Source organism: Symphodus melops (assembly GCF_947650265.1).
Source record: "Symphodus melops genome assembly, chromosome: 18".
NCBI lineage: Eukaryota > Metazoa > Chordata > Actinopteri > Labriformes > Labridae > Symphodus > Symphodus melops.
The window spans coordinates 12,663,385-12,686,442 of record NC_136708.1 but is presented as its reverse complement, the minus strand read 5'-3'; the positions used below and the strand labels follow the sequence as shown (position 1 = coordinate 12,686,442).

Genomic DNA, 23,058 nt, shown 5'->3' with positions numbered 1-23,058 from the left:
GATGGGGCGACTGATGTGATGGAGGAGAGTGTGTTTTTGGGAAACCCAGCTGGCAGACTCTTCTCAAGTCTCGTGAACAGAACACCTCAAAGACTGGTGTGTCTTTACTGTGTGAGTGAGAAGAGATGGGAGATGGTGGTGGAGAAACAAAGACCTCCTGAGAGATCTGTATTCACCACACAGTATATGGTGAGACAAAGAGATGGAGAGATAAGATAGAAAGGACCGAAACAAAGGAGAGAGAGAGAGAGAGAGAGAGAGAGAGACAGAGATAGAGATAGTTCGAGTCAGAGACAGTTTATTGAGTCTTGTGTTTGGCTGGCTGGTGTGCTCTACTTAACCCTCAGTCCAAACACTCTTTTTACTGATATCTATCGTTCATACTGAGCTGGCACTTTTCAAAGTCAGAAACTGAGCTCTTTTCAAATTGTTTTCCAGTGTGGGTAAATCTAGGAGTCCCGCCTCGGGATTTATTGTGAGAGGGGAACAGCTGTCCTTTTTGAACTTTCTGTGACCGCAAGCTTTCTCTGTGATCTCTCATTTCTAATGCATCTGATACACAACACTTCCTTAATTAGACCAGAGATTATTAGATGTACACAACAGATGTATAAATAAAGCCATTATTATCATAAAAAAAGAAACCTTGAAACTGGATTTATTTATTTTTAATTTGAATAAATTCATTAACCCAACAATGCAATTTAATACAATCATACGATCTGAAATCTTGAATGAGAAGAAGCAGACATTATCGTATATCTGCCACTCTTTTACAAGATATTTATTAACAATACACATATTTCAACATAACATCCAAGTTTGCTACAGCTTGGACCGTACCGGTGTCGTCATCTCTTCTTGACTATTGCTCCTGTTCGTCCTCCCTCTGTTCCTGCACATATATCTGTCTGTCCCTCTCTGTTTACATGCTTTTCAATGTTTTTCCTCCATCAGTCTTTCCTGCTGCGACGTTATAACGTGTATTCTTTTTTTTCCGTTTGGCATTTCTTCTTCTCCTGCGAGCTGTTATTGATATTACTTATGATTGGATTGGCATTCCAGTGTGGCAACGTCAGGACGACCTTCACCATGCAGGGAGCCAACAAGTTGTTCAGCATTTTAGAAAAGGATTTTATTTTAATGCTAGATTAACCGAACTTGTTGGTTTGGTTTAAGGTTAGACTAGCAAAGAGGACTGGAGAACCACGACATGGCTATCGTGGCTCTGGCTGTTCTGAGCTGATGTCCGGGGGGGGTTGAGGAAAGTCTCTACAAAGCTGTTCAATGTTCTCCCACGACAAGTGTCCAAATGTGAAACCAAAAAACTAAATCCAGGATGTGTTTGTGTGCAACAGTCCAGTTAAAACATTAAAAGGAAGAAACAGATGGTGCAGTTACAGTATAATTAGAAGTGTGACTTGATGAATCACAAAATTAGAAGCTCTCTATGTGAAATCATAATTAATGATGTCACTGCACTCTAAATAAGAAGCCGTTTCTATTTTTGTTTTTTTGCAAATTAAAAAGTTTGTGTTCATAAGGGAGCTTGAGACTCTCTGGTAGGAGAATATTGTTCCCATTTGAACCGATCCGAGCTGAATATTTCACCCTGTTTCGAATGTTTAGATTAAACTGAACTAAATCACCACCTTACAAGAAAGTGGGGGGAATAAAGAGCATTTCTCAATTTCTTTCAGTTCCTGTGAGGTACATTCATTCGCTCAGGATATAGTGTCTCTGCACATGTGCAGACTGGCTTTTGTGTGTGCTTGAGACATCCCAGACAGCATCCTTGCTCTGATGAGTGTCGGCCACGCTGCCGTACATCCAATCACAGGTCACAGTCATGTTTGTCTCGCTCATGTTTTCTCTCTGACGATGACACTGTTCTCTTCTCTCTGTCTCGCCTCCTCATCTCTCTCCCTCTCCAGCAGCTCAGATGCTCACTTCCCCTGACATGTGTCCATAGACTGTTCTGATTGGATTATTTGATCTCTCTTAGAGAGTTAGTTTACTGAGTTGCACTCTTTTTTTTGCAGGAAGTTGTGTCATCAATGAAGTCAGGCAGTTTTGTATTATACTGTATATTTTAATGCCGTTATACATGATCATGAATACTTCTGTCTTTATTGAGGGGCATAGAAACAAAAAGCTGCCTCAGCCTGCTGTGTCCTTATTCTGGGTACACTGAGGAGGCCGGCCCCGGAGGATCTGAGGGGTCCGGGGCTCCTCATACAGTGTTAGACATGTTCCAGTGTAAATGGCTTTTTAATCACCACATATTCACAATATCTAATTACAAAGGTTGGAACATAAGACAACACAACTTCTGCACAGTAACAGGCTATCAGAGTGGATCTTACACAGCATCACTTTGCCCAGGGCATGAATGAACAGAGGGATATCTGAAAGTTCTCTCTCTCTCTGTCTCTGTCTGTCTGTCTGTCTGTCTGTCTGTCTGTCTGTCTGTCTGTCTGTCTGTCTGTCTGTCTGTCTGTCTGTCTGTCTGTCTGTCTGTCTGTCTGTCTGTCTCTCTCTCTCTCTCTCTCTCTCTCTCTCTCTCTACACAACTACACATGATAGCAGTGGGTATTTAGGCTGATGAGACTGACTTTAAAAAGATGGTCAATAAAAATAATTGATACTATTGGATCACAATACAAATTTAATCAGTACCCAACAATCAGGATTAAAATAAATCAGGACAGACTCAGCCCTAATATTTCATTTGATTTATGCATTTTATTAGCTCTGAAGAGTCGTCGAACTGGGGCTTTGAAACCTTTTAAAACAACTGTTTTTTGAGCAGCAGATTTACGAAGATGAGATGCGTGTATTTGATGTATTACACTGCATAGTAACACTGAAACAGATGTCTGCATGTAGTGCTGTTTCCACTCTACTTGATCCAACACTTACTATCATTTAATCTGTTTTATGACAAATGTGTCACCACAGTGGGGAAAGCTGTCTTCTAGCTCCTCTGGCACCAAAATAATCCATTAGAGATTAAGAGTTTATTTCCTGGAAGGGGAAGTGGAGGGGGTGGTACACCAAGGGCAAAGGGGACTTTACTATGGCCTCATTTTGTAACCATATCAGAGATTCATTGAGTTATGTTGCTCATTTTGGACTAAATTCTGATAAAGATATATTTATTGAGTTCAAAGGGCTGGTTTTATACTCATAAGGTTTTAAATGGATCTTTGCATCTGTTCAATTCCTTGGTCATTATTCTCTGAAGAAAAACTCAAAAATAGTTGTTGCTGCTGTTGGTTTACACAAAACCTAACTCATGTATCAGGAACATAAAAACCAGTTTTTCTATCTCTCAGAGTCTTGTTTGTTTTGTGTTTTTTGCTCTGCGTGCGTCATTTTTGTGTTGGTTCTTATAAATTGTGTGTTTTTTTTGTGTTTTTCCTCACAGCAATCACCAGACACTATTCCTGGACCGAGCACTGGACCTTCAGTAAACAAGGTAAGGCCCATTGACAAACACACACGACACACCCACACAAACGCGCGCACACACACACACACACACACACACACACACACACACACACACACACACACACACACACACACACACACACACACACACACACACACACACACACACACACACACACACACACACACACACACACACACATGCTCACAGACGCACGTATGCAAGCTTCAAGGTGACGTCTTCCTTCAAATCTTGCTGTGGAGGCAGAGTGTTTGTTTAGCCCTCAAACAGATGACATAAGCGGTGATATTACCTTGGTCTTTTACCCACGCACACTAATGGTTAATTTGAATACGGCGGTGCCTAAAGCCATCAGTGCTGCTGAAGAATTAGCATTGCTAAAGGAAAGAACATTAGAGTTATTTTCAGATGTCTAAACACTGCTTATAGACCTGGTCGCTGAAAGCTTGATTGAGCAATAATCCATGAAGATGAGCGTGGATCATGATGACAATGGGTATAGCTGCAATTAAAATTTTGGTTGGTTCTCATTTCCATTTCTTGGCTCTCCTAATGTTGTAATAAACTTCTTTTAAACTAAAGATTTTAATCAACAACGTCTTATTTTCCTCACCGAATGAGAGGATGTTACAGTTCTCCGAGCGGCTCTATAAAAAGCAGAACAGGTTTCAGGATGATAATGTTGTTAAGTTGACACAGCGATGTTAACTTAAAGTGCTGTCATTTTTAAAAATGGCCAAAGGCTTGCATATAGATAGAAACTTTGTAAACAGCTTAATTGTAATATGGTCTTAAACACCCAAGCTTCAATGGCAGGATTATTGCGGAGCGTGTAGACACAGTCAATGTTTCATTCCTCAGGGGAAAAGAAATCGAGCTGTCCTTGTGAGTCGGTCAATGACAGCTGCATGAAGCCACACCACCTCTCTGCATCCAATGTGCCCGTCTCATTAAGTGTTTGTATTTCTGTGTGGATCTTTAATTGCATCAGATTTTAAAGCAGCATTGCATAAGATGTTTTTCATTGATGTTCTTTGTGTGTGTGTCAGTCTTGTTCGCAGAGTTTTCCTTGTGCTGGTCGGACTGTGAGGAATGCCTTCCTCTCTAACGGACCGTATCCGGCCAAAGACAAGATACACCTGGCCAGAATCATACGGTACACTTGGTTTACGTGTTTGGTTTGTGTCTGTCTGAGTGCAGGGATCAATCGATATGTCTGGTGAAGCAAAAACTTTGAGTCACCAGTGCACATTAAGCTTCATCCTGATTGGTCCGTGAAGTTGTTTATGCAGTAAGACGAGCTAAGTGTGACGTAGATGGTCTGGGAAAACAGGCTCTCTCATTCAATATACAGCACATACAGTACACGCAATAAAACCTTTAAGCATATTGACACAACTATAAATAGATACTGTGAAATGTCATCACATGTCCACACACACACACACACACACACACATAAAGGGGGATTTTATCCCGGGAGGAAGCAGGTGTAAAGTATTCAGTGTTTCAGAGGAAAAAGGCTTACAGGAAACTAACGAATAATCGATTAATATTGATTAAATACAAACACAAGCTCATGCTGAGGGGAAGAAATGTGTGCTGAAAGTGTTTGTCTTTTAACAGGCGTAGCTATGTTGGGGTGGAGCTGGTGCAGTGGCTGTGCGAGCAGTGTGTGTACGTGCGCTGTCGGACCACCGCTGTGCGCGTCTGGCAAATTCTGCTGGAGTTGGGAGTCTTGCTGTCCGGTAAATCCCAAAACAAAAACACACGTACATTCACTCACACTGTTATTGAGGAGGTTATAGTTTGTCTTGATATCTGTAGGAACTGTCGAGCAACATCTTTGACTTTCAACAAATCTATAAAACAGACAACAATGAAACATGTCACTTCCAATAGAATATAAATGTATATGATAACAGAGCCTACAATACAATATTTCATGAATCTATTTATAAGTGTGTGATATCGTTTATGATATTTTTAAACTACACTCAGTACAATGTGGATGACAGTTCCTTTTAAAAAGGGTTTAATATTCAAATGCAGTTAATGTTTCTTCAAAGAATGAGTAAACCTGATCCTCTTTAGCTCGCCTGTTTTGGGACATTTGCTCGGATTCAGTTCATTGGTCTGGCTAATCCACAATCACCTCTACAAAGAGTTTATCCAGGTTTTATTGTTGTCAACATGTCTCTTTCTCTTCCTCTCGTGGTTTAAAGATTTTTCTCAAACCAAATTCTATCGTATGGTTTCAGGCTCTTGATTAATTGCACTAATAAAAATTCATCCTGGAAGGTCATACTTTTCCTTCTTCAAATCTAGAGGGACAAAATGTTTTGGGTTTTTTTCTTTCTGATTTCATAAAGTCAGCACATCTCTTTATAGCTGTTCTAAAGAAAACAGCAGCAACTTAAATGATGTCCTTTACAATCTTCCTGATCATCTATTTATTCAGTATCATTTCAGATTTTAAAATAAACGGGTATAAATCTTATTCATTTCAAGTTTATGTGAATTAAAATAAATACTAAACTTATTTCCAAGCAGTAGGGGTTGTTTAAAATGAATTAAATTGATGTAATGAATAGCTTTTTCTTTTTGGCCAGTGAAGAATTAGATCATGTGACCTTAAACTGGACCTTTAATGACAGTGTTGTTTTGATAAAGTAGTCCTGTGAAAATGTTGTAAAGAAGATCTTTCATAAGTTTTTTGTGTGTGTGTTTGTGTCCTTATTTTTTCTCCAGTGGACCAGCGGGTGGTGTTTTCAGACTCAAACTCTTATTACCAGTTCAGCTTTGAGGAATGTGACTCCGCCTCCTGTGAGTTTCGCTCCAAAGAAGGGGAGTGGCCAGAGGCAGTTAGGCTCCTCCTACAACTCGCCCCATACGTCCAGTTCCGCTCTGGAGGTGGATCCAGCAGCCCGTAAGTGTCCTTTCCGTCACTTTGACTATCAGTTATAATGATAAAAAAAAGTCGCCGAGTTAATTTACGTCTGCTGACTTATTCAAGTTCCTAGCTAGCAGGTTAATTCAGATTCTTTGAAAGACCTTACTGTCTCAGAGATGAGCACTTTCTTCAATGTACACACGTGCACAGTGTCCGGTCAAAGACGTTGTATGGCTTCTTTATTATACAGTGCTGTTAGGCAACGCCTATAGGCTGGACTAAGAAAAACAGAAATGAAAAATCATACATTTTGAAAATGAAATGAAAGCAGCTTCATTTATTTATTTTTTACTTTAATATAAAAACTGAAAGTTCAACTGAATACAAACAGCAGTTAATACTGTAAGTCATTTACTTTGGTTGTTTTAACAAGTTAGAGGTTTCCGCTGCTATCACTGAGTCTCTCTGTCTTTGAAGAATGTTCAACTTGGCGTTGTCCATTGACCTGAAGTAGAAGCTCACTGCTCTGATAAAGTGTCAAAGTGGAAGTGACAGTGTTTCCGTTCAGATTTAAGATTGAGGCCAGTTCTTTGTCTGATGATTTACTCTGAAATGGGACCGGGAATTGGGAGACGTTTTTAAGCTCACGCTTGCAAGTACATAACTCTTTAGCAACTTTGTAGATACACACTCGTACACACACAGTCTTAAATCTTTTCAAACTCCAGCTAGAAACGTCACCTCTATTCACTGTTTTAAATCTTCGATCTGCTTATGTGAGAGACATGTCCATGTGTAGGCGCAGACACCTCCACATCCTTAAGAAAAAAAAACACACTCCTGCAGAAAATACTGACACACGATACGATCACTGATAAACACGACACAGGCTCTGCACACACCCACATGCCGAGTGGTGTCAGCCAGAGTTCCCTGCCTTGCTGCTACTTTGTGTGGGATTCCTGCTGAGGCTGCTACTGAACTCAATCTGTCACTCAGAGGGAGAGAGAGAGAGTGAGATGGGTGCTGGGTGGGGACAGGGGGAAAAAAAAAAGAGTATATATGCAGAATGAAGGAACGAGAGCACGCTTCTACACATTCGTCTGAGCGTTGACTTCAAAGGGCGCTTTCACAGAAACGAGGGATAGAGGAAGACGGCAGGGGAATTGAACGTCATAGCTACTCATACAAAACTCATGTATCTTACTGTACAAGCTCCTATGTTCTCCATCTGCTACGTCATGTCCAGTAAAGTGGATGACATGCCACCATGGTGTGTCCACAGGTAGGCAGGGTGCAGAAGAATGGGTTGAAGAGTTTTCGGTTGCATGGCTGGTAAGGATATCAAATATATCAGTCACCCTTAACTATTTGTGTAGAAGTAGTCAATGTAGAATGTACTGTATCATTTGACTATAAGAAGTGCAGCTTTCCCCTTCGATTAGACCTCCATGAGATTAAGCATTTAACACTAATAGTAGTCACTTGGACCCTGCTGCTGTCTGTGTCTCTCTTTGAGCACACCATCTCTGCAGACATCCTTTCTCTCTCTCTCTCTCTCTCTCTCTCTCTCTCTCTCTCTCTCTCTCTCTCTCTCTCTCTCTCTCTCTCACTTTCTGTGTCTTTCCCTCTCTCATTGATGTAAAGGACGGAAGTTGCTGTGAGGGGGAAACATCTGATGTAACTTAACTCCATCTCTCCAAGAGCGTCGGTGGTGCATTTTTTCTCAAAACACAATTCCATGTTTTAACCTTGAATCTTGTTAACATTTTCAAAAGGAGATAAAAAAATGACCTGAAGGCTGATAAACTGCCGATATAGTCTTGGCACTGTGCACCGCCAGAGAATGTGTGAACAAATTGCTCGTTCAAACACCTGTTATAGTCTTGTTCAGCAAAGCTCATGGTGGCCTCGGGGTGCTTGAACTCCAATTTACATGGGGAGACGAGAGAAGTTCTCTTTGGGTTCATGAAATGAAGACAGAATATAGTCACATGATGCAGAAATGTGCATCAAATCATTGATAATTTGATTTGCAGAATATGTCAAATAAAGTGTTTTTTGCTTCTTATCGTCAAAATATATTTACCCATTAACAGGTGTTGCTGCGCCATATCTGATTGGAACAGGTTTCTTACCATGAGCTTATCTTCAAGATGCATCTTCTTCATAGGATTGATTTGCTTTCCTTAACCTGTGGCTTTGTTACAAAATCTCACATTTAAGGTTTACAGAATTTCTGAAGGAGCTCCAGCAAGGTTAGAAGTGCAGCCAGGTGGAACTGATGCCTTTGCTCCTCGAGCATTATGGTCCCTGTCTCTTGCTGAGGTTTGATTAAAATAATGCAAGCATGAATTAGATAATGATAGTTTGATACATGATGATAAGGCAAGCATTACCAGACTGCTATGCCTCCTTGCAATTTCTACTCAAGATCTGAGCAAGATCAGCAGGCTATTAATGAAATGGGTTTTGTCCTGCGTATCATGTGCAGGAGAGCTTTCTCACTGTGTGTCATTCATTTCATATAAACACTGCCAGCATGTCTTGAAGGTTTGCTGTGTCTGAGCAATAATACTCGCTGCAAGGCACACTGCAGCCATTAAAGTTGATTAGCTTGTTGAACGTTGTTCTCCGCAGTGCTCATCAGAAACAAACGTTGTTTTGTGGAGTACAGATAATGAGAATCTCGAGCAGGTTTTTAAACTTCAGCTTCATGTATTAAACTGCCTTACACTTACCCGAGACAGTCAAACGTTATCAGACAAAAAAACCATTTGACCATGGTGTCTGTCCCTGCCTTCCTCTCTTTACTCAATTTTAGATCAAATTCAGTTACTAACGACCTTTAGCGTTGTCTCCGTCTCATTTTCTCTCACTTCCACTTTGCCTCATGTTACAGCAAGAGCTAAAACCTGCATATTTAGTGCTTTTTAGAAGAGCTGTGTAAGGAGAAGGCATTAAAGTTGAACTAAATCCTGCATGCTGCCCTTGCAGAAGAGGTCACCACATTCAATTTAAAATGTATGACAAGCCAAGGTAAGCCTTTTGTGTGAACTGTGTCTTGGAGAAGTTCATGCTAAGATATCCTCGTAATCCCTTCAGAAACTAAATGTTTGCCTCTGTTTTTAAGTTGTTGAACTTTTATATTATGGCTTTAGTCTTTCAGATACCAAACAAAAAAATATACAGAGGCAGCACCATTAGCACCATTAGACAAGCTAAAGTGACTATTTATTATATACTGTATACCTCTATACATCAACTTTCTTTCATATCGTCTGTGGCGGCGTCAGTAGCTAACAATCAAGCTGACAGTTTTCTTTCAGGCTTCTCTGCTTATCGGTGTGCATGGGAGGCAGAATTGCCAGGAGCTTAAATATGACACCTTGGCTTCAGAGGAGAAAACACTCTTGCTTGCTTTGCAGAAGGCTCTGATCCAAAAAAAAAAAAAAAGGGCAAAAAGCTGAACATCAGCGACCGGGCAGAATGCTGAAGGAACAATTTGGATGGAGACAAAGGCAACCAAAACAGTCACTGTTTTTAACAGAGATTACATTCTTATCTAATTTGTAAGCTTTACTCTGTGCACTCACAGGCCTAGGAAAGAAGATGACAGCAGGTTTTGGTGGTGGGAGGCGTTGCGAGCACCAATCATGTTAATGCACTATCGATACCACTCTGTGTTGCTTAATGATCGTTGACACGCCCCCCACTGTGCATATCCTGCAGCTCTGCTACATTCAGGCTCATGGTGAGTCAACAAATTACCAAATGAACGCCGACTGAAAAAAACTAGAACTTGATGACCCTGATGAGAATAGTTATATCATGATGACTGAGGGGACAGACATTTAACATCTCATGAGAATGGGGAAAAAAGAACGATTATTTCCCCCAGCCTGGTTTTTGAATATGTATTTTAAAAGAGAGTACTTTTTTTGTCCATAAACATTAAAAGGAAAGCAAAAATATATACGTTTTCAAGCTTTCTTTTCGACATCATAGAAGACATCCGTTGGTCTGCCTGATTCTCTCCCCGTTTGTCTCTCTTTATATCTCTCTCTCTTTCTTTGTCTCTTTCTCTTTCTCGTTTTTGTGTCAGTGCAGATCGTGAAAGTGCCAGGTTGGGCTTATGTCATCATTTTCTCTCCTGCTTCTGCATCTCTTCTCATTCCTCTATCAGATTACAGGGCACAAAAAGACACACACTTATACAATCATATATGCACATCATACACACTGTCACAAAAGGCTTCTTTATATTCTTTCTTTCACAACTATTACTAGGAGCACTGGGTTCTGTCGATAAAATCCAAATTGTATGCAAATGATCTTTGTGTGTGTGTGTATGTGCAGAGGTGAGGCAATGTGTGGGAGACCATTTTAAAGAGAATGTGTCAGATGAGGGGCCCTTGGGTGCAGTTTCTTGCTTTTGAAGACAAACCGTACACTCTAGTGTTATTGCTGTGGGAATAATGTCGAGTTTACCCCCAAATCAACCACCTGTTTGTACAGCACACATGCGCTCAAACGTCGTTAAACTCTCTTAATCAAGGGTCACACATATCTATACATTCTGAGCACATGTTCACGCAGCCTCAGCACACACGCAGCATCACAAACATGAATTGAAGGGTGTGCCTGGGAGCTTTTTTAAATGAAACCACATGAAAGAGACGGGGGGGGGGGGGGGGGGGGGGGGCAGAGCAATGCTTCTTACAAATTATGATAGCTCTAAAAAACAGATGAAAGACCGACAGGAGGGAAAATAACACAGATATAACTCTGCCAAAGAATACAACCTATTCACACTAAAGATATACTCTTCAAAGTTTATCTTATTAAAGGCTGCAATGACGATGTTGTGAAAACATTAAATTGCTTGTTTTGTTTGAGTTAGAGTCCAGAACAAAAAGATTTGGATTCACACACGAGCTGCAGAAATTCACATTTTGAGAAACGAAAGACTTTTAAACTGTTACATTTAAATTTAAAAAAAAAAGAATGATAATACATCTGTTTTAATGCATTGAATATATATAGTACCAAACCTAACAAAAAAAGGTCCTATCTCATCTTCATCTGCCTTCTTCTCTCTGTTTATTTTGTGAGCAGATTTCTTACTGATCATATCATTGTGGTTTCTTCACAAAACTGGCTACTATTGACTTTTGTTTTTGTAAATATTGAGATGTAGAAAGGTCTTTACTTAAGAACTTCCATCTGGTACAGTTGATGTGTTTTTGACTGCATTCTCCTCTGTGTGTGCTAGGGGGCGATGTCTAGAGGAGCAAAGTTTCTGCTCAAAACTTTTCCTCTGGTGAAATACACATGTCAGCAACATGTAAAAGAGTGTGTGTGTGTTTTTTCGTCTGTCTCAGGTCAGAGGAGGACTCTGAAGGCAACAGGGACATCTGCGGTGAGATTCTCCAGATGAAAGCTCTTGAGAGGCTCACTTCTACGGTCAGTTTGAGCCTGTGTGTCTTAAGATTTGTAAATAAATGATCCACAGCTGCTGATTCATTACAATATAACTTAACTTTTTTTTTATTTTATTATTTTTTAAGTTTTTGTATTTTTACCCTTTTTTGGCACTCTGTCTCCCTGCAGGTACAAAATGAGTTGGCAGCAGCTCTGGCTCGCAAGACTCGCAAAGCTTGTAAGTTTACATGAAGGGTCTTTTCTATTGGTTCAGTGTGATTAAATGGAGTGACAAAGGGAGTGTTGTGTGAAGAACTGTCATTGATTCCACAATTTTGCTTTAGTATCAGAGCAGGACTCTGAGGCGACAGAGACGAGCCAGCAGGAGCCTCGCACGCCCAGCGAAGAGAGCAGCCCGGTAATATACACTCACCCTAAAACAGACACTCCCACGGAAATTATTTTTCCATCAATCATGATTATCATGATCATTACCAATAGGTGTTCACCTTTAATTCATTTTCCTGAGACGATAAAGTAGGCGCTTTACATAAAAGGTCAATTAAATCATTCTTTAATATATCTTTTTTTTTTACATTTACATAAAAAAGCAAGAAAACATGCACTAAATCAAGCTAGTAGTGATGTACACTTTAAAAAAAAAAAAAAGGTTGAAAAACCTTCTTTTTTTCCAACTACTTGTCACTTACAAGAGGAGTTGAAATGTTTCCAAAATATATTCAAAGCCTCTGTTTTTTAAAAGTATTGCACATCACTTTTATTGTGAATATCGTTCTTTAAAGATGGATGCTATTCATTCAGCCACACTTCTCCGTAGGTCGCTTACTGGAAGCCGTGCAGTGTTTAAGTGTTTTTATAGAAGGATAAATAAGCACTTTTTTTTTGCAGCTTTTGTTTCCAGATTACAGTAAACAGAGGACTCTAAATGCATCACGCTGATTCCAAACGATACAAGCAAATTAAAGAAATTGAAAACATAGTGATTAGTTTCTAACAGATCATAGATATTCAGATTCCCCGTCTCTCTCTGAGAAGGTACCTGAATACAAATTGAGTGCATGCGGGTACATATGTGTTGCTTTTTGTGAGGCTGAACCGAGACAACAAGGTTATTAAAGAGCTTGTGACCTTTTTGAAAATTCAGCTCAGAGACATTTAAAGACATTTTGTTTAATTTGGAAAACACATTTACAGCTCATTGAGATGTTGTCGTTCCAGTTGCTTGGTGTTTGAATATGACACCAGTGATACCTTATTATTATTGAAGTGATCCAACAGTGTTTGGGGGGGTTTTAGGAACCACTGCAAAATATTCTGTTTAGTTTATCTGACGTTATTACAAGGAGGTCAACTCACCAAACAAATTGTCAATAAAGTTTCAGTTTAGCTCGAGCTTGCTGAAAATGTTTTTTATTCTCGTTGATCTCCAACACCAGCGCTCAAAGAAGAATAAAAGACAAAATGTGCGACAAAAGGATGTAGACTGAGACGACCACATAAAACAAATACACACAGACATACACAGGTTTATCTCACTGTGTTCTGTGTGGGACAGGAAGTTAAAAACAGATTGACAGGAAGTAGAAAAGGACAGGGGGTTTGAGACTGATATAACAAATGTTTTGCTTTTCTAGAAGATAACAGTTAAAGTTATTAGTGTGTGTGTGTGTGTGTGTGTGTGTGTGTGTGTGTGTGCAGCGTGGGATAGTTGAGCTCACAGGAAGGGTTAAACTGATCTGAGCCAAATGAAATAACCTTCTTTGCCTCTTCCAAGTAAAACAAACAGACCAACTGCCCATCATGAGTGATAACCATCATACTTGCAGCACCCAAGGAAACACACTCTCACACACACACACACACACACACACACACACACACACAAGCACACACACACGTACGTAGGTCTATCCAAGGACAAAGTCATTAGTTTCTTAAAGCTCTTTTAATTAAAGGCATTGTGCCTTTCTTCCTTTCTTTTCCTTTTCAGCCAGATCTGTCTTTCAACATGTCTTTCATCTTTGTCCCTTTATCTGTTTTTTTTCCTGCAATGTTCTGTGTTTTTACACTTTCAAAAAAAATTAAATAAATTAAAGACAAATCTACTACGGAACTGTGGTTTAGTATCCATATCCAATCATTAATCCCTATCAGTTGGAATACATATAAATGTATACATATAAATCTATATACCCCTGTAAATGTATATACAGGAAGGTGCTGCATGTTAGACTCTATTTTTTGTGAAAGAAAAGTAAAATAAAAAAAAACTGGAACACGTGTAAATATTTTGCAACTGACAGATATACATGAAAAGACCGTAAACAATAAAAGAGAGTAGCAAATAATGTGAACAATTTTCGTAGAGGTTCTGAAAGTTTCTATAAAAAAAAAAAGATCCCCTCAAATGTTTTTCATCTTTCTGTCTGCTCAGTTTTGGCTCCAGGTATGGTCTGTAAGTCTGAGCTGTAGATGGGAGGAGGCAGACACATGAGATGACACACACCCCTCACTATACACACCGTCGTCCCACACAGACACATTCCCGCCCACTTACACTACGAATCACACACACTCACTCTTTCTCCAGCAGAGCCTCTGACACAGAGCCCTCCGAGTGAGACAGAGAGAGAGGTGTAACACAAAGGGAATTACACTCTTATAGGTTATGTAATGATATCAAAATAACAGAGACGAGGGAGAATAAGAGATAGAACAGAGAGAGCAAGGATAATTCTTGTATTTCATTGTCCTCACGTGGACATAAAGGGGGAGTTGAAAACTTGCCCCTGCTGCAACTTTTGACTGTTTCCATCATGTCCTGGGACTGTGGTTTGAGATATGCCTTCTTGCCTCCTGTATTGCAGCTGGGTGGCGTGTGTGCATTGCGGGATGCTGGCAGCAGCGTTGGCGGCGGCGTAGGAGTGGGGACCGTGTGTGGGCGCGAGGACCTGACCAGCCGGCTCGGGCTGGAGGCCGTTCAGCGACTGGCAAAGGACGGCTGTCGGCTATTGCAGAACCACAACTACAGGCTGCCAGACAGGAACCAGGCGGTGAGTAGAGAGGGTGAAAGCAGAGGGTTCATTTGGAAATGTCACTTATTTTTCAGCATTTCTGTAGGACCATACGGGGGGGATTCTTTGAACTTCTTTCCCTGTGTAATCTGAAAAGTGAGTTGTGGCTTAGCATAGCGTACGGAGGAGTAGATGTCATTATGTGGTCAGGATTGTCGTCACTTTTAAACTCACACTTCAGGTCGAGGTTACTCATGGATTAAATGATCATCAGGACCATCTGATATGATACACACACACACGCATGCTAGTTTACAGTACACATGTTCTCCTTTGTATAATCTGAGTACATGTTAAGTTATCTTTGCAAATGCAAAGAGTGTCACTTCATTGAGATCACTTCGGATGAAACAACCCGCCGTCCTCCAGCTAGTCTTATGTGGGTGTTGATAATGGCTCAGTGCAAAGTGATCTCACAATCCTTTCACAGTGTGTCAAGTGCTGCGTGTGTGTCTGTGTCCACTTGTGTATGAGTCTGGCGGCTACAGCTTATAATTATGTGTGGGAACCCATGTGTGTGTGTGTGTGTGTGTGTGTGTGTGTTCATACACTGTTCGTGCAGTGGCAGGCTGAGTCAGTGTGTGTGCATAATGAGTGGGATGTTAGTGAAGCGTTGTACTGTATAATCCCGCTCCACAGTACACCTGAGGGCAGGAAACCAAGCGAGGACAGTCTGATTTCACACTCGCATCACCAGGCGAGAGTTTGAGAAGTCTAACACAGATCAGCTCAGCCTGGTGAGCACTACTGAAGCTCAGGGGATCTACCAAAGTGCATGTCATTTAACTTTCAGTTTTTATTGTATCTCTACCCTAAAAGGAGATTTGTGTGCAACATTATGAGGAATATAGATGACGTAATGGCTTTGTGTGGATGTATTGTTGTGTATTTCTAAATGTATTTGGGATCAAAAGTATGGAGCAGCATTAGTGACAGCTGGATGAAAAGACTCCATAAAAATATCTCTGAAATACAGACAATCTCCACATCTGATTTACTTGTTGCTTATGTCTGACTTTGATTCCTTTTCAGTCATAATATACAATATCTTGTTTGTTTTTTGCCCGGTCATTGTGAAATTCAATCTTTAAACTGCAGCAGAAATCAAAACCAAGCAAACAGCTCTGCTCATCACTCTACTTTATCTGGTTGTCATGGTAATTTTGGGGGATTTTTTCCCCCCCAATGATAGACGCGCTCTGACAAACTGGTGTGGGCTGTTTCTGTAGTGATGTAACACACTTATATGTTTCAGCTGCATCTTTGCCTTCTTGTCTCTTCATATATCTGCAGTTAATTTATTTTTTTATTTTTTTATTTATTTTTTTAAATAAGTTACCCTGAGGTCAGCATCCATAGGTAGGCTTTCTGGGTAGCTTGTGATATTTTCCCATAGTTGACAAAAATACACTACATTGCAATATCTGTGTGCGAGTGTGTCTTTGTGCTGGTATGGTTGGAGATTATGTCCACCGTTCCCTGTTGACCTAAAAGCATTGTGTTTTCATTTTCTTATCCATTATTTCCAGGAATCAGGCCCAGAGCTATCACAACACAGATATGGTTTTGTTGCTATCAGTGCAGACACGCACACGCGCACACACACACACACACACACACACACACACACACACACACACACACACACACACACACACACACACACACACACACACACACACACACACACACACACACACACACACACACACACACAGAAAGGAAGTGAACACAGAGTGCTTCCTTTAGGCATTATATGAGGCCCTCCTTTCCTCTGTACAATTTGTCATATTTTGTGCGTCAAAAGTCTGTTTTTTTTTTCTTTTTCTTTTTTTTAGGGGGCAGTATGTGTGTTTAACTTTTTCTTCTTTTTTAGTGCTCATATTGAACTCTTTCAATTTGTGTCTGTGTGTGAGAGAGAAGTGTCTTCACGGTTTATGACCCTGTGAGGGCTCAGCAAGTGCATGTCTCTGTTTTCCAAATCTCAAACCTCTAGAGCATAAAGTCTGACCATTCAAAGGCAGAGACGGAGAGAGAGAGAGAGAGAGGGAGACTCTGCTGAAGCATAGTGAGAAGAGGAAACAGAAAACTGTAGCTGGGAGTTGGAGCAAAGGAAAGGGTGGAGATGAAGCGTGAGTACAGATAGTTGAATTGAAGGAAAGAGAGTGAAACGCCCGTTAGGTGAGAACAAGTGGCAGTCCTGAAAACTGACCTCAGAAAAGCTGAAATGGAGGTCTGTAGATACCTGATATGACCGTTTCAGACCTGCTGGTGATGGATTGAAGCTGTGACAGGAAGTATTGCATAACTGAACGTCTCATTTATTTGATTTGTTTAAATACCAAAAGCCTGGCATTGATGTTCCCATCAAAACATTTTCTTTGTTGATTAAACAGAAATTTAAATTCAGACTAGTCTCAAGTGAAGTAAACAGTCAGAGCACAGAAATGAGCATCATTTATTTAACATGGCAAAACCCTGATGAAATCCACATCGCCTGTAGCCTCCAACTTCTTCATGAATGAACTCTGTCACGTGTGGCAGTTTGCAACATGCATCACTCTGCAGGTCATCCAGGACAAGTTGGGCGTGTCTAACACTACCGTGCTGGCACCACCAACCTTCAGTCCTACTTGCAGGTGAAAGTCCAAACGCCTGTGCTGTATGCGGTGACGGATGACTCAGGTTGAGTGGTACAGTAACATGTCGATACATGTCCCCTGCTCTTACAAGATGCCGCCCATCCACTGTGCCTGTTCACATCTGGGCAGTGGAGCAGGGAGACCAGAGCCACAGCCCCAGTTTGTGTCAGGCTGCCTTACGGTTAGAGATGCAACATTTAATCCACATTGTGGAACGACATCATTTAATATTTATGATGAATTTAACAAACTAAAAATATTGGTGGCAATTAAGGAAGGGTGATGATTTTTAATCAGTTCTTTTAAGATGTTTTCTTTATGTTTTAAATGTGGATCTGGAAATGACAGATATCTTGAGACATATGATATGATGATATGAACCACATTAAACGCAAAGGTTAACTGTTTTCCCTCCCCGCTCCTAACCATCCTCTGTCTCTCACTGTCTGTCCTGCTGTCCTGTCTTTCATCTTGCTTTCTTTTTCTCGTGCCCTCTCCTCTGTGTTACGTAACTGTCTGACCCCCTCCTCACCACAGTCTTCAAGTACGTTACGTTGTGTATTTTCCCCTTCAAATGACTTGCATTCTTTCTCAGACTTCATTTATGTTGTTCTTGGAACGCTTCCTAAGAGATCACTTGTGTGTGAAAAATGCAAATAGTTATAGATGCATAGTTGAAATGTTGTAAGATTTATTCTTGTGTTGGCTTATTTTCTCGAAACCTCGTGTGGGTGCGTGTGCGTGTACAGCCTTCCTCTCCTTGGCTCAGAGTTGTTTTTCTTGGAATCAGTGTAAAGTGAATGTGTTATCAGAAAGATCAACTATTTGCTACTGTATCAAGAACACAAACTTCACAGCACTTTGTTTTCATAGTAGTTACTGTGGTACTGGTTACATAAACTCCCACTCTACTTTATCTTTTGCAATAATTCTTTATCAGATAATTGATGTTGTGGTCAGACCGGAAAGGACAGATGTAATGAGGGGGAGTGGGGGGTTTAAGGAACATGTTTGTAATCTAGCAGATGAGACCAAATGGCAGCTCTCATTTAGACCACATCGCCACCACACTACTGATCATGATGTCACATCTGGGCTGCTGTGCAACATCTAAGCCCAAAATGTAATTAATGGCATGCAGTGTCAGATGGGTTTACATTGGGCATCACTGTCTTATTTATCAGTTTTATGCACCTCTGTGTTGTCTCGAAGAAGACATCGAGCTACGAACCTATGAACACCTCCACTTGTCTTTTCAAATGTTCAGCCAAGACAGAGCTCTGCTATGAAGTATCAGGAGGGGGGCGAGTGTATTTCTCTTTTTTTTTTTTCTTTTTTTTTTTTTTTTTCACCATGACCTTTCCACTACCTGAACATCCCTGCAATGACTCTTTATAAGCTGTCAAATTGAATAAAAAAAATTCACACTGTTATATCATCCTTTCCTTTGGCAGTTATGTAGACACAGGCAGTTATGAAACACTTAACTGAAGCTACAAGTTCGTTTATTTGGAAATCCCACAAACCACAAATTAGCCTCCAACAACTTCTCCCCCTAAACCTTTCATCCAGATAAGGACCCCCCCCCCTCCCCCCCAAATTGCTCTGTAAAGCATCAAGCAAAACAAAGTTCCTCCAGAGTACTTTCATTATATTTTAAATCAGATGTTCACTAATAAACCTTTGGAGGAGAAAGATGATTGACTGTACGACAGTGATTTGAACATCTGTATAATAGTGTATGAGTCATCAGGACACGTCGACACACAAACACACGGAGCACCTTGGGCATGTTGTTGTGTCTGAAGCCAGCAGAGCCCAGCTGCTGCCTCTGAGGATCAGACAGCTCCTTTCATCACACCATGACACAGACAGCATGAGTGTGTGTTTGTATGGGTGTGTTTCTGTTTGCTTGTTCATGTCAGCGTGTTATTGACATGTATTTGTGTCTTATTGAGGTGTCTCTGAGTTAGGGTTCCAGGATGTCTAAAACAGGACCGCAGCTCTCGGTCTTATCACAGTGGTTGAGCACTGCGCCGTTGGCAGTTTGAATTAACTTCGGGACTTTTTCAAGCTTCAAACAAGAGCATCTCGTTTGCTTTTCTTTACCTACCGGTGTTTTTGGATCAAGCTCCCACTGAGGGTTGTGCGTGTCTTTTTAGATTTTAAAACAAAGCAAACACTCTAATCATCAGGATATCGTGTAATGATGGCATTTAAATGAGTTTCTGATATCGAAATTATTTAAGAAGTTTCTGTTTAAACCTAATAAAGTATGGTTTGTTTGTTGGGGTTGCAGTCATATCGCAGTAATAATATATCACAGCTGCCACAAGCAAGCAGATACATAATCAAATATCTAATTATATGAGTGTGATGCTGGTGGTCAAAGTGTTGGTATACAGAGATGTCCTGAGTCCCATTTTAAATAAATAATGATCATGTAAATGTAAAGATAAACTTTAAAAGCACATGTTATGTTATGTTAGCTTAGCCTTCTTCTTTGTGCTCAACTTGTTAATGAGGCGTTTAAGTGTGGGACAGTGCTATGGAACGACAGGCATGCATACAGAGAGCGCTCTGGTCTTTAGCAGTGATTGTAACTTCATCCAGAGGAGAGATGTCAATCCTGTACCTCTCCTCCCTCTCCTGTCCTCAGCCTTTGAGCTCCCTCTCTCTCCTTTTGCTCTCCTCTCCTCGGGCTGTTTATTTTGTTTCTTTGTCCATCTGGAGCTCAGTTCACTTTGCTGCCACTGTGTGTGTGTGTGTGTGTGTGTGTGTGTGTGTGTGTGTGTGTGTGTGTGTGTGTGTGTGTGTGTGTGTGTGTGTGTGTGTGTGTGTGTGTGTGTGTGTGTGTGTGTGTGTGTGTGTGTGTGTGTGTGTGTGTGTGTGTGTGTGTGTGTGTGTGTGTGTGTGTGTGTGTGTGTGTGTGTGTGTGTGTGTGTGTGTGTGTGTGTGTGTGTGTGTGTGTGTGTGTGTGTGTGTGTGTGTGTGTGTGTGTGTGTGTGTGTGTGTGTGTGTGTGTGTGTGTGTGTGTGTGTGTGTGTGTGTGTGTGTGTGTGCGCGCGTGCGAGCTAAGTCGCTCAATTTTAAGTAATTTCAAGAGATCATTTCATGTGTCGGCTCACATTCCTAGTTGTCCCCATTGTTATTAAATACAAAGCACCATTTCTCCTGAAAGCAGGAAACGCAATACTTCCCTTTGATAGTGCCAGCTGGATCTGCCCGTGCGTGTTTGGATTACTGACTGAGTGTGTGCGCTGCATTTGACTGTGAGTAGTAGAAATATTGTCATCGTGAAAGACTTTGGACATCAGAGCCCAACTGTGATTTTTGTCTCTCTCTTTTTTTTTTTTTTTTTTTTTACATAAAGACGTTGCATTATGTCTTTGATTCATAAAAGCTCCCGTGATAAACTTTTAGTTTGTTTCAACTTTGGCGCACTCTGTGGATAAAGCCGTATCTCTTTTGTCTTTGTTTATCTTGATCCTGTACATGCATGACTTATGTTTCCTCCAAAAAAAAAAAATCTCCCCCTGCTTTGTTTGAACTACATTAACTTTGAATTTGTTTGACACTGACCCAGTGGCAGCATTACAGGAATTTAAAATAGTCACTCTTATTCCTGATGGCTTCAATATTTTGTTCTCTTTTCTGGTCAAATGTAAATGTACAGCTCACATGCACACAGACTGGATTGTTTGTGGTCAGTCTGCAGGATTTGCATTGCCCATTGAAGTGTAAAGAAACATCACGCACCTCAAACAGTTTGTCCTTGCTTCACTTTGTAACATCTTGTTACTTTTCCTCCCACAGGAGGCCGTCGGGAGAGTTTGCCTGAAGGAAAGAGGGAGAGATGTGTTGGTGTTGCGGAGAGTGACATCATCAGTGACGTCACCATCAGACCGGCCTTCGCCCACATCGATGGGGGGCGGGTCCAGAGAGGAGGATTGTGACAAGAGGTCAGTCCCTCCTTCTTTCTGATAAGAGACTTCAAACCAGCAGAGGAAACAAAAAACATAATCAGAGTACTCCTCCCTCTTGTTTTCAGTCTGAGCGTCCTTCAGGAGCTTAGGTTACGACCACACACTCCTGCATGAACATGCAAAATATACTGTGTGTGTCAAGTGTGTGTGTGTGCGTGTGCGTGTGCGTGTCTAAGATAATGAATGCTTTAGCTTCTGGCACAGAAGAGAAAGGCTTTTTTGTTTTCTGCTAAAAGGGAAACAAAGATGACACCAAGGCTGGTTGACTTCCTTTTACATGTCAGTGTAAACGTTTTGTGTGTGTGTGTGTGTGTGTGTGTGTGTGTGTGTGTGTGTGTGTGTGTGTGTGTGTGTGTGTGTGTGTGTGTGTGTGTGTGTGTGTGTGTGTGTGTGTGTGTGTGTGTGTGTGTGTGTGTGTGTGTGTGTGTGTGTGTGTGTGTGTGTGTGTGTGTGTGTGTGTGTGTGTGTGTGTGTAATTGCTTTCCTCAAAGTCTGTTTCTTTGTGCAGTGTCTGTGTTTGCTTGCATTTAAGCCAGTTTGTGCCAAGACCTAAGGCACAATGCAGGGAGTGTCAGTGACAGGCAGGTTAAGTGTGTGTGTGTGTGTGTGTTAGTGTCTGTATTTGTATATACAGTGCTCAGAATCTTCCCTAGCAATCAGTTCCCTCTGAGTGCTACTGAGGCAGCTGTCAGACAGAGGGTTTGATTTTTGGGGCCAGCCTGCTCGGCAGCTTACCCGTCAGGAGAGCTCCCTTCTCGGGGCTGCACAGCTTAGATGAGTGCCTATCTCCTGGAAATATTTCGATATGAGAATGAACACCGAGCAAGCAATGCTCGCAGAAGCAGAGGAGGACATAGATGATGAAGATGAGGAGGACGAAGAAGACGAGGATAGCAGTCATGATGAAGAAGATAGCAGCATCTGTACATTTGATGTTCCCCACTTCCGCTACATCGATGAGGATGTGGAGGAGATTGAAGAGGAAAGAGGGAGGGATGGAAATGGTCACGCGTGGTTCTCTCGTCCTAGTCAGGAAGATTGTCATGACGCCTCGTCTTACAGGTACGTGGTGGTGTCCGGGACGCCCCTGAAGATTCTGGAGCACCTGCTGAGTGACCTTCGGTTGGACGACCATAGAGGGGGGCCAGAGAGCAGGGAGAGCGGTAAGTTTGTGGGCACACAGACTTACAGGAGCACGTGGCAAACAGGTTTTGTGAACATTATGCACATGTATAAGACAACACCCGTACACACAATCCACTCTTTCCCTCATTGTCCTCTGATGTCCTTCTCGGGTCTGGAAACTCAAATGGTGTTAAAATGTTGTACAGCCATATTATTTATTTTCCTCGTCATTATTGACCGACTCAGGAGTCCATTAAAAACACTTCCAATGATATAAGAGATGGCATCCCAACTGATGATTCTAAAAAGGACACTGTAACACATTTCAAGATTACACAACACTTTTTGCTTACGAATTTGCTCCTTTTAGATAATAACTTTTGGTAGCGTTCAGCCACATCTCACTGACGTAAGC

At 41.1% G+C, this 23,058-nt stretch overlaps 1 protein-coding gene across 1 annotated transcript in view; it reads left to right on the top strand.

The window, feature by feature from the left end:
* The window catches only part of rapgef5a (Rap guanine nucleotide exchange factor (GEF) 5a), a 44,229-nt gene that overhangs the window by 6,122 nt on the left and 15,049 nt on the right, over positions 1-23,058 (top strand). The window contains exons 2-11 of the mRNA XM_079368146.1: positions 3,431-3,481; positions 4,528-4,634; positions 5,105-5,226; positions 6,230-6,407; positions 11,756-11,837; positions 11,985-12,033; positions 12,140-12,213; positions 14,684-14,869; positions 21,349-21,494; positions 22,581-22,681. Coding sequence (XP_079224272.1) covers positions 3,431-3,481; positions 4,528-4,634; positions 5,105-5,226; positions 6,230-6,407; positions 11,756-11,837; positions 11,985-12,033; positions 12,140-12,213; positions 14,684-14,869; positions 21,349-21,494; positions 22,581-22,681 — 1,096 coding nt within the window. The remainder of the gene's footprint in view (positions 1-3,430; positions 3,482-4,527; positions 4,635-5,104; positions 5,227-6,229; positions 6,408-11,755; positions 11,838-11,984; positions 12,034-12,139; positions 12,214-14,683; positions 14,870-21,348; positions 21,495-22,580; positions 22,682-23,058) is intronic.